Here is an 18922-nt window from a genome sequence, read left to right on the forward strand (position 1 = left end):
TCGATCCACGTGGGTTGCTATGACTACGAGCACGTGAAGCCATACTTCTCGCCAAGCAGTCTGCCAACTGGTTATGCACGTGAAATGTAACATTATCTGCGGTTTCCTCCCTGTCTCTGTTGCCGAGAAGCTTCATCCGTTTGGTGCACGTCGGTTAGATTTATCATTAGGAAACACTGTTATTTTTATTTCTCGGTTCGTGATAACAAGAAACCCACTTGAAGTAAAAATGTATTCACAAGACGGCTGGTACGAGTGTCAACGCTGCGTTTGTTTGTGATGTTCATGTCAGCAACATAATTTATACTTTAACTTATTTTACATAAAACTAAATAAACTAAACTAAATAAATTATTTTCCAGAGATAAGAAAAAGGAAAAAACTTCACATGTATTTCATTTAAACACATAAGTAATTTTTTAATCAACTGTAAAGTATGAGGTATTAACACAGTTAAGTTTATAAGGTATACCTGAGAGTACATACAGATTTATCAAATAAATAGATAAATAGAAAGGGTTGGTTCTGGTTGCTATTATTAAGAACAAAGCTACAATGTAGGCTAGCTATGTCATTCACACCAGTGATATTGAAACCACATTTTGAGTTATATTAAACACGTAAACCTGCTGCGGAAACATCGAGAGGGGGGATTGAAAAGGGGCAACATTTGCACGAGAGTTTGGTTTGATTTGAATTTCGCGCAAAACTACACGAGAGCTATCTGCGCAAGCCGTCCCTAATTTAGTAGTGTAAGACTAGAGGGAAGGCAGCTAGTCATTACCATCCACTGCCGACTCTTGGGCTACTCTTTTACCAACGAATAGTGGGATTGACCGTATATTGTAACGTCCCCACGGCTGAAAGTGTGAGCATGTTTGGTGTGACAGGGATTTGAACCCACCACCCTCAGATTACGAGTCGAGTGCCTTAACCACCTGGCCATGCCGGGGCCTTATATGAGAAAAACGAGAACATAAAAGTTGATAATATATACATATATAAAAGATGGTTTTATATATATATATATATAAGACTGTGATACATACGTGTATATATATATATATATAATGATAATACATATATGTATATTTAGATTACAACTTATTACACAGTTCTAAACAAGAGTGACTTCAGATGCGAAAAAGTCAGTAACTGATCAACTCTGAATGCTCTGTGCAGTCAGTTATTGTTTAGATTTTCTTAGTGAGTAAACACTCTTCTAAAACAATAATATTGTCTATACAATCATGTTAGTTCATTAACTGATTATAACTATGTTCATTTAGCAATAACTTATAAATATTAATTATACCTCAGGTCACCTTTATCACCAACGTACGTCGAACAACATCGTAGAAGCTTATCACGCTGTTATAACTCAGTTAAGTTTAGAATGACGATGGACATTTCTAAACTGTTAAAAATGAGCTTTAAGTATTTTGTGTCTCTTATATAACGTACATCATATTGTACATGATTTATATGGTTGTATTTTTTATCTCTTGCTGTTAAAAGACAAATATAATGCACATCGCAATGTACAGGATCTATATGGTTGTATATTTTATCTCTTGTTGATAAAAGATAACAAATAATGTACATCACATTGTACAGGATCTATATGGATGTATTTTTTATCTCTTGTTGTTAAACGACAATATATAATGTACATCACATTGTTCAAGATCTATATGGTTGTAAGTATTTTGTGTGTCTTGTCGTTCAAAGACCATATATAATATATATCACGTTGTACAGGATCTGATCCACCCGAGACTTTTACCGTTTAAATTTCAACATAGTTACTGTGAGTCCCCCTCCCAGTTTGACGACTTCTTTAGGTTGAGCACTAATTCAGCTTCATAACGGACTAAAGTGGAACCAAACAACATACGCCCTCATGCGGGAACTCGGTAAGTTGTTTCACCGATGTATCCAGATCTTCCAGAGGAACACCCGGAACTACTGTCTGTGAAGAATGTCTCGTGGCTGTACACGAATATATCGACTAAAGTATGATTTCGATTGGTGTTTGGCCAGTACTTGGAGGCGTGGACAGAAAACAGTCTCGCGAAACTTTAAACGGAACTGTGGAGCCGCGAATAAGGAAAGCTAACCCTAACTCGCGCGGAATCAGCTGGAACCTTTAATACATGTAAATCTGCGAGAAAGAATTAAAGATCCTTGCAGAATACTGGGAATGTGCCAGAAAAAAAAAACGCCGAAGATTTCGGGTCTGAAATCTAGTTTTGGGAAAGTGCCAAAAGTGAGCTTCGAGGGCGTCTTTTTCTGTTCTACACGACTCGTAAGTAAGCGAAGTGTTTTAACCCCTTTGTAATAGTTGTACGACTTCCATTTAAATAGTTCAAGTCTTTTTAAAACTCTCATATGGGGATACTCAAATTTAAATATAATAGTAAATTAGAATGCATGCTTTATACGGCAACCAACACAACTATTATCGGTGTGGTGGATACTCTACCTTGACAGTAAATGCCATGCGCTCTGGTACCGGTGTGATGTCCGGGTTTACGAATGAGAATATCCCCGCCCAAGATCACTATTCCACGGCGATGATGGGAGCTTCGCCGTACGTAGCGACCTACGGTCCTTCTGTGGCGCAACCAGCACATTCTGCTCCAAAAGACATGGTGAAACCCCCGTATTCTTATATCGCCCTCATTGCCATGGCAATTCAAAATTCTCCAGAGAGAAAGGTGACTTTGAATGGAATTTATCAGTTCATAATGGACCGATTTCCATTCTACAGGGAAAATAAACAAGGCTGGCAGAATAGCATCCGGCATAATTTGAGCCTCAACGAATGTTTCCTCAAAGTTCCTCGGGATGACAAGAAACCCGGGAAGGGAAGCTACTGGGCCTTAGACCCGGACAGTTTAAACATGTTCGACAATGGTAGCTATCTCCGACGAAGAAAACGATTCAAGAAAAAAGAGAAGGAGCGAGAGACAAAACCCGCGTGTATAACTCAGAAGGAAGGAATAGACAAAGAAGTGAGAACTAAAGAGAGAGACATCGATGGCTGTAGTGTATTGGATAATAGTTCACCAGACGGAGGTGAAGAGCATACAACAATTGATGGGAACACCGCGACAATCCAACCGAAGTCACCCTGCAGTAAAGGTAAGGCCAACTGTAGCACTAGCAAGGAAACTGTTTTTAACGGGAAAAATCGGGCTATCCATACTGTCCAGAACTGTTCTACTCCAACAACATCAGACATGTCAACTTCCCCTTTGACTTCGATTAAGCCGAAAATGGAAATTGCGGATGGCTACGGTTTTCCGTCTTGCATGCAGCAGAGAAACAGTAAACATAAACTCGACGGCAGGTGCGAAACCTTTGCTTTAACAGATGGCGTACGATCTTTCTCGTCACTTCTAGATGCAGTTGGGACAGAAACCTTGCCACCACCTTTAGTGGGATCTATTCCTATAAACTCTATGGTTAACCCTGGAGAAATTTGTGGAACTCCAGGTAATTCATCTTCAGAGGAAACCAGCCACGAGAAATTAAGTTATTGTGCAGATACAAACGTATTCTGCGCTTCTGGAGGTGTCAATATTCATTCTTCGCTGAACCCGGAAGTCCCTCTCTCTCGTACCACCTCTCGCCAAGTGGTTAATTACCAGTGTCCAACACCACCTGGATTTTATTCTTTAGACTGTAACGTACGATCTGTTGGTGTCTGCCCCATGGTTGATCATTTCCCCAGTGGCGGAAGTCACACGGGATCCGTCAACGCCACCTGTCCTCCTCCCTTCAGTGACCTGACCAAAAATTCCTCCGCTCTAGCTACTCAAGCGTTCCGAACTGGTCTGCGGACGTGCACTTCACCTACCACTTGGTATCCTTACACAACCACAAGTCACTTTGCATCCGGAAACTGTCCATCCTTCAATACAGATGGCATCTCTATGGTCAGTAGCTTTCAAAGTGTCCGGGACATTTTTGAGAATCAGCGGTTCATTTCGTCATCTGCTTCCGTCAATTCCAGCTGCCAAGTCGGATTCAATGGCACACCTTACCAGCAGAGGTCAGTGCCGTCACCTTTTTACGACTGCAGTCGGTTTTAATGTTCTTCAAGATTTATAAAAATGAACGCATGTAGCATAATGGCCTTTAAATTCACAACACAAAAGAACTTTTTCTAAGGCTAGAAATAGAAGCCATTTTTACCCGACCATTGTAAATAAATATTTAGATTGTTGATCTTTCTTACGTTAAAACAGGACTTAAGAAATTTCGTATTTGTGTTTATAGCTTACGTACCAAAGATTCAACTTATTCGCTATTATTTTCCTATGTTTAAAATTCCTGATGAACAAAGTTTGTAACAATGTAACATTGGTGTTCGTCTCGTGATCTTGTGGTGAAACAAACTGTGTAGTTTTCGAGTAAGAAAGACAATATATATATATATATATATATACATATCTTACGATTGTATGTATTTAGATCTTAGCATTTTGTGTGTATGAATGTATTATAACATCCTATAATAAAAGAAAAACTGGAATATTTTGTTTAAAGTTCATTTAAGTAGAGTGGCTTAAGTAAATTGTGCAGTTTGATCGTTTATATATTTTAATACAAAAAGAAATTTAAAAAAAAAAACATACTTTATGACCATCTACACTTTCTAGCAATTCTTAACAACTGAGACTGACATGAGGCCAGATAGATTAAACGTTATGTTGTCTAACACATCAAAAGTAATTGCCCACCGCAATGGCAAATAATCCCGTTGATGGACTTTTGATGTTTTTGTGCGAAAAAATAAATCACACTTAATAACACTGTATAACTTAATTACTGAATGTTAATCTCTTTTCCTTTTTTGGTTTTTTGCTGGTGTTCTCTAAATATGTTTTCTGCGGTGTCAAAAGACTCTTTCATTTCAATGGAAACAAATCTCCTACGGTTACTGGTAAGGCCCGGCATGGCCAGGTGGGTTAAGGCGTGCGACTCGTAATCTGAGGGTCGCGGGTTCGCATCCCCGTCGCGCCAAACATGCTCGCCCTTTCAGCCGTGGGGGCATTATAATGTGACGGTCAATCCCATTATTCGTTGGTAAAATAGTAGCCCAAGAGTTGGCGGTGGGTGATGATAACTACCTTCCTTCCCTCTAGTCTTACACTGCTAAATTAGGGACGGTTAGCGCAGATAGCCCTCGTGTAGCTTTGCGCGAAATTCAAAACAAATATACGGTTATTGGTTAGCTTTCAGCGACACCAGTGTCGTGAACTGATACTAATAATACATTAAATGACAAACAATAGCGTCTAGTATATAACACTGGGATATAACATGTTTTATTTTCCATGACTGCTGTTGTGACTTATACCTTTATATGTACACATAAAAACATGTGTTTTGTTGTAGGAAATATATCAGTTATTGCAATTTCTCGTTACATTGAGTTACATAAAAGCAACTGTTCTTTTAAAAAAGAGTTTTAAAGAATGTATTTTTAAACTAATTTTTATCACAGTAAATTTTAATTGTATCTTCCCTGTGAATTGCATCTTGTAAGCATTTCTACGTTATCTATTTTACAATAATAGCTTTGCACTAAATACACGATAAGGTATTTGTGAGTTAAATAGTTAAAGGTTTAATAAGGAACTCATTTTCTTCGGGGAACCAATTTTGCATTTATAAAATCATAGAATAAATTATGAATTTACAGAATATTAGTTTTCAACTGTGTTTTCTTACACGTAAGTTTTGTACGCTCGCTTTGAAACTTAAACCGCAGAGTTTAATAGATCGCATTTTCAACACAGTCGAACGTTTCTTGTGCACTCACAAACTTGTGAGGAGTAAACTTCCTGTTCTGACATTTAGATACGTAAAGTGTTTAAAAAATGATTATTTAGAATGTTTGTTTTATTGAATTTTGCACAAAGCTGCTCAAGGGCTATATTGTAAATTAGAAGTAATGCACTAGAGGCACAGCAACTATTCAAACACCACCCACTACAAACTTTTGAATTACACTTTACCAACGAATAGTAGAATTGACCGTCACATAATAACACTCCCACATCTAAAAGAGAGAGCGTGTTCGGTGATGGGGTTTGTGCTCGCAATCCGCAGGTCAAAAATATGAGTGCCCTAATCACTTATTCCCTGGGAGGACAGTGGAAAGTTTACTGATTTATAGGAGTTCGATTCCCTGCGGTGGACACAGTAGACTGCTCAAGGTAGCTTTGCACTATAACAAACAAACAAATTCTAACCACCAAACCAATAACTTAGTGACTACAGACTTTCAAACGAAAAGTTTAAGACACAGGTAATCAAAATATCAGATTTCAGATATAATTAAAAGAATAACTCAGACTTCTTTGTAATCAACAAACAGAGCTTACACAGAAACTGAGCCTACACATGACGCAATGGGACTGCATTATTTACTTATGTTTTGTGTATACACACTCTCTTTTAATAAAACACTCATAACACAACTGAAATGAACTTAGACATCGAGATAATTTTACATTTAGTAAACATTATTGCTAAGTTTCTAAACTCTTAGTTACCAAAGTGCTAGTGTTTGTATGAGATATAGTTTCACATTGATAAAAAAATATAGACGAAATTATGTTTTATTTTAAGTTAATGAGAGGAAAGGTTTTAGAGAAATGAGTTTTATCGTTTTTGCCACATTTTTTATTTCTCGCTAAATAACGAGATATTACGATGTTTTTAGTGTATTTTATGCCAAAAAATATTTGTTCCATTTGCGATGCGCCAATATATATTCACACAAGTACTGTAATAACAGTAGGATAACTTGATATTTTCACTGAGAATCTTACACGGAGGAGTAATATTATAAACAATGTGTAGCAGTGTTATAACATAACATTTATTGTGTTGAATGTGTATTCAAATAAAATCGCGTATTTCTCACAAAGGATAAATTATTATAATGACTTATGTTGTGAAGATAATTTATGCTTCGAATTAGAGAGGTTTTAGTTAATGTTCTTATCATAAGGTGTGTTTACGTCCATTTGGATAAAAATAATCCTCAGATAAAACATCATCCATTCCATCTGTGTTACTTTTGTAAATTATTTCTCTAAGACTGTCTACAAGTGCCACCCATTTCATTGTAGTCTGTTCTACAAGTGCCATTCATTTCACTGTAGTTTGTTCTACAAGTGTCATTCACTTCACCGTAGTTTGTTCTACAAGTGCCATTCATTTCATTGTAGTCTGTTATACAGTTTTGTTTGTTTGTTTGTTTTTTGGAGGACTATCTGTGCTAGCCGTCCCTAATTTAGCAGTGTAAGACTAGAGAGAAGGCAGCTAGTCATCACCACCCACCGCCAACTCTTGGGCTACTCTTTTACCAACGAATAGTGGGATTGACCGTCACATTATAACGTCCCCACGGCTGGGAGGGCGAGCATGTTTGGCGCGACGCGGGCGCGAACTCGCAACCCTCAGATTACGAGTCGCACACCTTACACGCTAGGCCATGCCAGGCCTTCTGTTATACAAGTGACACCCATTTCACTATAGTCTGATCAACAAGTGTCACTCATTTCACTGTAGTCTGTTCTACAAGTGTCACCCACTTTACTGTAGTCTGTTCTACAAGTGTCACCCATTTTACTGTAGTCTGTTCTACAAGTCTCACCTATTTCACCGTAGTCTGTTCTACAAGTGCTACCCATTTAATTGTAGTCTATTCTACACGTGTCACCCATTTCACAGTAGTTTGATCTACAAGTGCACCCATTGTACCGTTGTCTGTTTTACATGAAAACTCTCTCTGAATATTCTGGTAAAGTAAATAATAATTGTGTTGGTATTTATGTTTACGTTATGAAACACAATCTTCATAATTTGTATAAAATATAATATTCTTCATTTTGTACTTTTTTCTTTCATTTTTGTTTCGGTTTCTTACCTTGCCCGTCTTTTAAACATCTTACCAAACATCACTTATATAACTTCCCTTTTTAATTTCCCAGCTCTTACACCAATGCTTCGTTTTCTATTTCCATGTTTGTTTTTCTTACTTCATTTTCTGACTTTTTTTTCAGGGTCATTTTACATTTTTCTTACTAATATGTTTCCGTATTTTCTTAAATCCAATATCACAAACGAAATCCAGGTGCCATGTTAAAAGCTACTAATGTTTATATACCGTTGTACACACAATATTCGCGCTTTTCTTACCGACCATTGTGTACCTTGCACAAGTGGTTTGTTTGTTTGTTTTTTTTTGAATTTCGCGCAAAGCTGCTCGAGGGCTATCTGCGCTAGCCGTCCCTAATTTAGCAGTGTAAGACTAGAGGGAAGGCAACTGGTTATCACCATCCACCGCCGACTCTTGGGCTACTCTTTTAGCAACGAATAGTGGGATTGACCGTCATATTATAACGCCCCCACGGCCGAAAGGGCGAGCAAGTTTGGTGCGACCGGGATTCGAACCCGCGACCCTCGAATTACGAGTCGCACGCCTTAACACACTAGGCCATGCCGGGCCCCCACAAGTGGTAACAATAAAATATCTTGAAGGCTCGCTCTATTTGTTTGGAATTGAGCACAAAGCTAAAGAATGAACTAACTCAGTTTCTAGCGGTGTGAGTCTGAAGACGTGCCGCTGTGCCACTATGGGGCGGGCTCACTCTGAATCTGAGACACAGTTCTTGCCAATTACTGGAATAAATTTGATAACTGTGTTTTAACTTTTGATAAATCAAGAGATAAATATAAAAATTGCTTTACATAATCTGTCAAATAACCTAAAACAAGAATAACAGTAAGACGCTAAAACATAATTTGTTCTTTATATCCCAAGAACAAAGTTCTTGTAATACCGTCAGTATTCCAAGTAAAATGTCCTAACGTATGAAGAATACGATACACGACATTCAGTTAAACCATTAACCAATACTGTGAACATGACGTAGTTATAATGGAATTTAAGTATTCTTTAATTATTTAATTCTTAAGCACGAAACAAGATATCGTTATGGCAAAACAACGTTTATATTCACAGTTACCTACATGTGGTGTAAAACACATTTTAATTTCAAGGCGCACTGAGCCATCGTATGTTTGTGCGTTTTTATAGCAAACCACATCGGGCTATCTGTTGAGCCCACCGAGAGGAATAGAACCCCTGATTTTAGCGTAGAAATCCGTAGACTTACCACTGCACTAGAGGGGGGCTGAGCCATCGTGAACCGTATTATTAAAGTATTGGAACATTTGTTTGTTTTAAAAATCGCGCAAAAGCTACACGAGGGCTACTTGCGCCAGCCGTGTTGAATTTAGCTAGTCATCACCACCCACTACCAACTCTTGGGCTACTCTTTTACATATACATAGTGGGATTAATTGTCACGTTATAACACCCCCACGGCTGAAGGGGCAAGCAAGATTCGTGCGATAGGGATTTGAGCCCGCGAACCTAAGATTGTGAGTCGAGCGCCCTAACCACCTGGCTATGGTGGACCATATTAGAATATACGGAGATTAGGGTCATTTTCAATAAACGCATACTTTAGTTAAACGCTTGTAAACATTAAAAATATTTGGGTCATTCGTTCACTTCAACAGCTTACGTAAATATAAAACAAACATTAGTAGAAACTAAACGTAAAAATCGAATTAGCGAATGCCTTCACTTACCACTTCAAACATTAAAGGTCGATTGTATTTCGTATAGCAACACTTACAATTATGAAATTTATCTTAAATCATTTGCTAGCCAATTAGTATTTAGCCTTGCATAAATTAACAGAGATAAGCAGTTTCACCTATCTTACGTAAAACAAAGGAAGTGTGAAACCATTTTTGTGCTGTATATTTTGGTTTGTTTAGGTTTCTGTTTCAGATTTTTGTATAACAGTACAGTACACACACACTCAGTGTTGAGAAATTTTTAAAAGACTTACACAATAACATCAAAACTTGCATGTCTAATGGGATAGCTAATTAGAAATTAGAGCAATTAATAATGTTCAGGTGTGGTACTAAAACAGAGCCACAAGATAAGTTCCATAAAGAGATAATGTAAAATCGTGTAAGATGAACAAACTCAGTTTGTAAAAAACTCAGCTATCGTTTTTATGTTAATATAGCTTGTTCTAGTTGCAATAAAGAGGGGATCATCTATACATTTAACAGCAGTATTCTTGCTCAACCGGTTATAAATATTATTCTTTTCTGTGGTATGCTTAACATCATAAATAATCAGGTAATTAAATTGTTTATAATATTCATTGAAATAAACTACATTTATATCTAACCACTCGATGCCGCTAACCGAAAGTTACGAGTTAGGATTGGTTTTTTTTTGGTTGTTTTCAATTTCGCGCAAAGCTACACGAGGGTTATCTGCGCTAGCCGTCCCTAATTTAGCAGTGTAAGACTAGAGGGAAAGCAGTTAGTCATCACCACCCAACGCCCAACTCTTGGGCTACTCTTTTATCAACAAATAGTGGGATTGACCGTAACATTATAACGCCCTCACGGCTGAAAGGGCGAACGTGTTTGGTGCGACGTGGATGCGAACCCGCAACCCTCGGATTACGAGTCGAACGCCTTAGCCCACCTGGCCATGATGGGACATGAGTTAGGAATATAGGTATTCTTACAGTTATAATATAGATTTAAATCATCGATCTGTGGATAAAGACTGGTTGCCTTCCCTCTATTCTTTCACTGCTAAATTAGGGATTAGCCCACATATCTCATTTTTTTTATTTGCGTGAAATCCTGATCAAACCAAATTACAAATCTTAATTTACAGCTGTAACGTGATAATTATTTTCAAGTAATTTTTCTACGTTGAGGCTAAATAATGCTGAAATAACTCAAGAAGTAAACACAATAAATTGGGTGTGAAATATATTAAATAGAATTTAGAGAAGAATGGATCAGAATATGAATTAGAATAAAATGGACGAGCAGTGAAGACTGTGTATTATTGTATTGTTAAGGTGTTGTTGCTACGGAAGTAGCAAAGTCATAGCCATCAGAATAACACGTAAAAACGCATGACATAAAATACAGTTTGTATTTTACTGACACCCATAGAATAATTTTTAAACATTTTTTTTTTAGAATTTTATAAGATTGTTGTTGTTGTTTTGAATTAAGCACAAAGCTACTCAATGAGCTATCTCTGCTCTGCCCACCGAGTATCGAAACCCGGTTTTTAGCGTTGTAAGTCCACAGACGTACCGCTGAGCCACTGGGGGGCATATCATAAGATATATTACAAAGTGATAAAATGACATAATAATTTTCTAATAACGAATAATACCGTGTATCAAGATGTATTATTGATATAAATATATTTTGTCATGTAAGGTTGATCAGAAATTGTCGAAGATTCTTTGGTTGAAATGTTTACAACCGTAGTTTCTCTACGATGACAAAACGTAAAGAGTCAGTCAATAATAAATGACGACCGACAGTAGCTTGTGTGAAAATATAGAATTAGACAAACGAGTTTCTTTCATTAAAGAAAAACAGAAGTAATATTGAACATAAGAATATTGTTGGATTTCGTTTTCCATATTGGCAGAAAAACCAGTGAGCTGAACCCGTCATTAATAACTTAAAACATCTATTGAACCCATTAATAATAACTTATAACACCAATTGAACCCATTAATAATAACTCATAACACCAATTGAACCCATTATTAATAACTCATAACACCAATTGAACCCATTAATAATAACTTATAACAGCCAAACGTATTAGAGGGCTATCTCTGAGCTAACTCAATTCTATTAGTAATCTGAATTGCCAATAGGAATTCGTAGCACAGTAAATCTAAAACTTTAAGAGATAATCAGTGTTACGTTTTTGATGGCTTTAATTTTTCTCGGACAATATCACTATAAAGGTAAGTCCTGTTAATGGTAGTGTTGGTTATTTTCAAGCAATAGAACTAAAACAACATTAAAAATGTATATTTATAGCATTTTATAACTAACGATTGGTGAGTCCAGAATATAAATCCGAATTACATGCCTAGCACTTGGGGGGGGGGGGCGTGATAACAGTAACGGTTTAATCCCACAAAATGGTCAGATAAGAGTATTCCATAGGGCTAGGGCTGACAATGGGTGTTTTTGCTAGGCTGTCTTTCATCTATTCTATAAAAAGTGTGATCGTTGAGCCCTGAAAACAGGGCTTACGAGGAATTTTATGCTCTAATGAAAAATAAAAAAATATTTTTGGAAGAATATTATTATATACAAATTAAGCAAAGCCTTTTCTTTAACATTCTACTCGTCTATACTGAAATACGAAACTAACTCTACTTAGGGCTAAATAACAATGGCACCTTCGCGCCAAATTATGATATGAGGTAGATAATCGCCAGCAATAAGTTATATCAACCGCTACTAAGTTTGTTTTTTAATTTCGCGCAAAGCTACACGAGGGTTATTTGAGCTAGTAGTCCATAATTTTGCAGGGTAAGACTAGGGAGAAGGCAGCTTGTCATCACCACGGATCGCCAACTTTTTCACTACTCTTTAACCAATGAAAAGTGGGATTGACCGTAACTTATAACGTTCCCACTGCTGAAAGGGCGAACATCTTTATTGCGACGAGAATTCGAACCCGTGATGGTTGGATTACGAGTCTAGCGCCTTAAACCCCTGGCCATGCCTGGCTGCTACTAAGTTTACTCCATTGTTGTATAATTATGTTAAAGATTGAATGGCTGAATAAGAGATATACCTCTAGACTTATGAGATAAGCCAGGTATTCTTCTAGTGAAAACTTACATGCTACTCAAATTTAGCTTAATAGCCTTATTATATTCATGAACGTTGGAAGTTATACCTTCGACTGAAATAACGTTTATCAGTTGGTTGCTTTGAGTACGCGACATGGAACTTTCACATGTTTCGAAGTCCGCAGACCACTCATTTTCGGAAGTTTAATTCAGACATTTGTGCTTCCTATAAAAACATTTTCCGACTCTTACTTAATATGGAAATATATTAGGACTTTGGATATCACTATTTACAATTTGAAATTGATATGATCAGTGTGGATATTCCACAAGATATGGGGAAATTTGTACGCCACTTTGTTTGTTGCTTAGAATTTCGCACAAAGCTACACGAGGGCTATCTGCGCTAGCCGTCCCTAATTTAGTAGTGTTTAGAGCCTCACCTTGTCGTCGCAGTCCACTTAGCGATGTCCAGTTATCAGTGATGTCGAGAAACCCACTTGTTGAGAAATTTATATGCAAAAACGGCTCGTTTGGGTTGAGAAAATTCTATGTAAAATAGATGTCCAGTTATGTTCTATCTGACGACTATGCATCTTGCCAATAGAGCTGCAGCGTTTTATTTCCAATGCTAAAAGCTTCGTTATAATGCTATCACGTCCAATTATACCACTCTTTTTCGTGGCTTCTCATGATTAATATAGTGTATGATTCTTTTCCCAGGTATATAGTGGTTTTGTTTGTTTGTTTGTTTTGAATTTCGCGCAAAGCTATACGAGAGCTATCTGCGCTAGCCGTGCCTAATTTAGCAGTGTAAGACTAGAGGGAAGGCAGCTAGTCACCACCATTACTCTTTTACCAACGTATAGGGGGAATTGACCATCACATTATAACGCCCTCGAGGCTGAAAGGGCCAAAATACTTGGTGCGAAGGGGATTCGAACCCGCGACCTTTAGATTACGGGTTGAGAGCCTTAACCATCTGACCATGCTAGTGGAAGAAGCTTGAATACACGTGACATAAATCATTTTTTTTATGCTGCGTATTATTGCCTACGACCGCTGACATTTGTGTCAGTCTATTCTTATCTGTAGCAAGAAGCCGCACTTTCCTTGTCACGAATGAGGTGCTACTTGTCTTCAATCTTTTTTTGGGTGGTCCCGCACTCCCAAATCATCCATATTCCTTTAGTTTTACAATGCCTGTAAATGCAAGAAATAGTTTCGTCTTATGAATTCTAAGGCACCAAATATGAGTAAATCTTTATAATCTGACTGTAAGAATATCTTACGTCTTAAAGGCTGTTACATATAATTCTTCAAAACGACCAAGGTAACGTTAAACGATGTTAAAATGTAGTTCTGATACATCCATTTCCTCTGGCACTCTGTATCTGATGTAGTTATCACGTGTCTTGAATATTCATATTTATTTCAATATAATATGTATAGCACATCAAGTTTTATGAAAATTGGATGTTATATTCACATTTTACACGTACGAAGTCTTGACGACCCCATATGGAGCAGAGTTAATTCGTTAATTTCCATAGAAACGTTTCTCTCCAAAGCGAATTTTATTTTTAAGTTGGTTACGCTACAAATATTAAATTTCCTGTTCTGACTGTACCAAAATCCTGTACCGGTACCTGACTGTACCTGTCATCGACCATTCCAGGAGTTCAAAATTAGGGACGAGTATGTGATTACATTTCTTGTATAGCGTTTCGTGAAAACTCTATATAAATACTAAATTAGGGACGAGTATGTGATTACGTTTTTTATATAGCGTTGCGTGAAAACTCTATATAAATACTAAATTAGAGACGAGTATATGATTACGTTTTTTATATAGCGTTGCGTGAAAATTCTATATAAATACTAAATTATGGATGCGTATGTGATTACTACTTTTGTATAGCGTTGCGTGAAAATTCTATATAAATATCAAATTAGGGACGAGTATGTGATTACGTTTTTTGTATAGCGTTGCGTGAAAATTCTTTATAAATATTAAATTAGGGACGAGTATGTGATTACGTTTTTTGTATAGCGTTGCGTGAAAATTCTATATAAATACTATATGGAACACGTGTCTGGAATAAAATAAATTTTTTCTTGACAAGAAGACTCAGTTACATTGGAGTTGGTATTATAAAGGCTGTGTTCAAAGACAACATCGTCCCTTTATAATTAAGATTATCTTTTTTTTCGTTTGTTGTAATTAGTAAACTATATAATATTACTTCAAACGTTCCGCGTTCTAATGCAGACCGTTGTATAAATCAAACATTCACACTTCCATCAAGAAAAAATATTTAAACTAGCTTACAGTAAAGCGTGGCCCGGCATGGCCAAGTGTGTTAAGACGTTTACTCCTAATCCGAGGGTCGCGGGTTCGAATCCCGGTCACACCAGACATACTCGCCCTCCCAGCCGTGGAAGCGTTATAATGTGACTGTCAATTCCACTATTCGTTATTAAAAGAGTAGCCTAAGAGTTGGTGGTGATGACTAGCTGCCTTCCCTCTAGTCTTACACTACTAAATTAGAGACGGCTAGCACAGATAGCCCTCGAGTAGCTTTGCGCGAAATTCAAAACAAACAAATACAGTGAAGCGAAATTATCCCATACGTGTATAATATTATGTATACGCAATAGAAACCCATTAATTTGTACCTCATCTATGGAATTAACAATACGAGATATAAACAAAATAATAAATTGGCTCTTCCAAGTAACCATATAACACAGGGTGATAAATTCGAAACTAAAACGTCAGAAATGTTCCATATTTAATTTTAAAGTTTACGTTAATAGCTTTTTGTAGAACCTTAATTTTATCATTCGACCAGTACACATCTATTACAATAAATGAAGATCAGCTACATATAAGGACTAATTCATGAAGTTCATGAAAAATAAAATGTCACTGCAAACCCAACTAACATTAACTTACAGATATCACGCCCATTTACACACCATTCAAACACAATTAATAAGGTGGATGAGCTATATTTCCTGATTATGTATTAACTTGACACCTATAAAGGGCCCGGCATGGCCAGGTGGTTAAGGCACTCGACTCGTAATCCGAGGGTCGCGCGTTCGAATCCCCGTCACACAAAACGTGCTTGCCCTTTCAGCCGTTAGGGCGTTATAATGTTACGATCAATCCCACTATTCGTTGGTAAAAGAGTAAGCCCAAGAGTTGGCGGTGGGTTGTGATGACTAGCTGCCTTTCCCTCTAGTCTTACGCTGCTAAATTAGGGACGCTTAGTACACATAACCCTCGTGTAGCTTTGCGTAAAATTCAAAACAAACAAACAAACAATTATTTTAGTTGTGACCAAACAGCTTTATAGTAAATACCGACAGACAACAACAGATGACGTGGATTTCTAATAAGCACATCTGTATGATACTTAACACATGTATAAAACTTTATAACAAACAGTCGAGTAAAAATTTTACATTTCAAAGATCCAGTAAACATTTGTTTATATTTATATATATTCACCAGAATCCTGTAGGAATATCAGTGAATGATGAAATGGATTATTTAGAATTTTATTGTATATCTCAGAGTTGTTTGGTTTATACCACCTGTGAAACAATAGGTTAAGTTTCAAGTTATATGCGTTATGAAAGATAGGAAATTTAAATGCGCAGGGTTGAAAAGTCATGCTTTATTATTTCCATAAATATGTACTACATGTACGATAAAGTCATAATATGTCATTTCCATAAATATGTACTACATGTATGAAGAAGTCATAATATTTGATTTTCATAAATATGTACTACATATATGAAGACGTCATAATGTCTTATTTCTATTAATATGTACTACATATACGATAAAGTCACAATCTCTCATTTCCATAAATATGTACTACATGTATGAAGAAGTCATAATATTTGATTTTCATAAATATATACTACATATATAAAGACGTCATAATCTCTTATTTCCATTAATATGTACTACATATATGACAAAGTCATGCTTTATCATTTCCATAAATATGTACTACATGTATGAAGAAGTCATAAGCTCTCATTTTCATTAATATGTACTACATGTATGAAGAAGTCATAAGCTCTCATTTTCATTAATATGTACTACATATATGAAAAAGCCATTGTCGTTTAGCTCCATAAATATATTCTACATATATGAAGTGATTATCTCTCATTTTCGTAAATATATACTACATAAGCTCTCATTTCCATAAATATATACAACATATATGAAAAAGCCATAGTCTCTAAGTTCCATAAATATTTACTACATGTTTGAAGAAGTCATAATATCTCATTTCCATAAATTTCTACTACCTGTATGAAAAAGCCGAAATCTCTTGTTTCCAAAAAATATTTACTGCATGTTTGAAGAAGTCATGGTCCCTAATTTCTATGTAGTAACTGCAACATGATTAGAAAATTATGGGTTTTATTTTCATACCAATAAGAACTGGAGTTAAATGATTGATGATTTTATTAAATTACCATTAACATAATGTTGGAAAGTTGGTGGTATAACCACTTAGTTTTGTTTATTTACAGAAATCTGTTAACGTTTGTTGACCATACTGTTATCACATCACCACACTGATATATGTTCACATATTTTCTTTCCTGGGTTAACTTATTTTAAAAAATCTAGTACTCTTGATTGACAACTGAAAAATGGCCCGTTGTATGGTTCTGTTCTTGACACCAAACAAAGGAAACATTTTTTCATGACAACCATTACACTATGTCCTGGTATAAAACAATGACATGGGAAAAGTACTTTGTTATGTGTATGTGTGTTGCTTTGTTTATAATTTTTGCGAGGCTCTATGAAAGCTATCCTTGGTAGTTGTCCCTAGTTTTGGGATGATAGGCTCATTAGAGTGTAGCTAGTCAACACCATCCATCATCAACCGTCATATTAATGCGCATGAACGGCAGAAGAGGCCAGGATTATTAGTGACGAGATTCGCACCTAAGACCTGCATACTACGAGCTGAACGTTCTAATTTCCAAGCCTACACAAAAAAATTAGCAATGACCTAAACTTCAAGATGTCCTTATTTGTCATCTTCAACTGAAAATTTTTGTTACATATTCTGAGAAATTAGAAGAACAGAAAATATTGTGCCTAAAGACGTCTATATATCTTACGATAATAAAGTGGGAACGTTGTTGTTTTGTGACCAACGCGACCTGGCAAGGCCAGGTGGTTAGGACGCTCGACTCGCAATCTGTGAGTCGCAGGTTTGAACCCCCTGCCACACCATACATGCTTGCTCTTTCAGCCGTGAGAGCGTGATAATGTGATGCTCAATCATACTATGCGTTGATAAAAGAGTAGCCCTAGAGTTAGCGGTGAGTGGTGATGACCAGCTGACTTCCTTCTAATCTTACACTGCTAAATTAAGAACGGCTGGCGCAGTTACACCTCGTGTAGCTTTATGTGAAATTATAAAATAAACATATAAATTATAATCAGCTTTGTTTTTCTTACTAACACGCAACCTGGTGTTACTGTGTACACCAACTTATTACAGTTACACAAGATCACTAGCTATGAATGTATACCTATTGAGTACTACATGCTTGTGTTTACACGTAATTATAACAGTGTGAGCCCAATTTGTCTAATCTTCAAAAACAGCTATTTTCTATACTAGTAACATCAACAAAACTCTGCTTCAGGTCTTTTATTACACGCTATTTGTAATATCTCTACTCGACCTGATGAAATTTGGAACAGAGGTCCTGTGGATCGCTCCTCGTTACCGTAAAAATAAGCAAAACAAAAAATGTTTCTTCCGTACGTTGGGTTTCTATATGCGTTATAAAGGTGACAGTCGAATTACACCATTCGATTCAAGTAGTTTACGAGTTGGCGGTGTTGATTCTCTCTAGTCTATCACCACAAAATTAGGGATAGCTAGTGAAGACGATGACCGGGTAACTCTGAGCAAAATTTAGCAAAACAAAGAAAGAAACATCCGTTTTGAAAGAGAACTTTGAGAGTTGTTCAGTAATATCTTTCATCTGTTAAAATCGTTGGACATACCTATCCGTGGAATAAGTACGGGCTTTCTAAATATGGATCTAATAGTTCACGTGGGACGAACACTCTTCATTTTAAATCTTGTAACGTT

The 18922-nt window shown here is 36.6% G+C and overlaps 1 protein-coding gene across 1 annotated transcript; it reads left to right on the plus strand.

Moving 5' to 3' along the window:
* Positions 1-1893: 1893 nt before the first annotated feature.
* Positions 1894-4537, plus strand: LOC143233319 (uncharacterized). The gene has a single exon (XM_076469445.1). The coding sequence runs from the start codon at positions 2430-2432 to the stop codon at positions 4098-4100; it is 1671 nt and encodes a 556-aa protein (XP_076325560.1). The 5' UTR covers positions 1894-2429; the 3' UTR covers positions 4101-4537.
* The last annotated feature ends 14385 nt before the right edge of the window (positions 4538-18922 follow it).

The sequence above is a fragment of the Tachypleus tridentatus genome, chromosome 12 (genome assembly GCF_004210375.1).
Source record: "Tachypleus tridentatus isolate NWPU-2018 chromosome 12, ASM421037v1, whole genome shotgun sequence".
Classification (NCBI taxonomy): domain Eukaryota; kingdom Metazoa; phylum Arthropoda; class Merostomata; order Xiphosura; family Limulidae; genus Tachypleus; species Tachypleus tridentatus.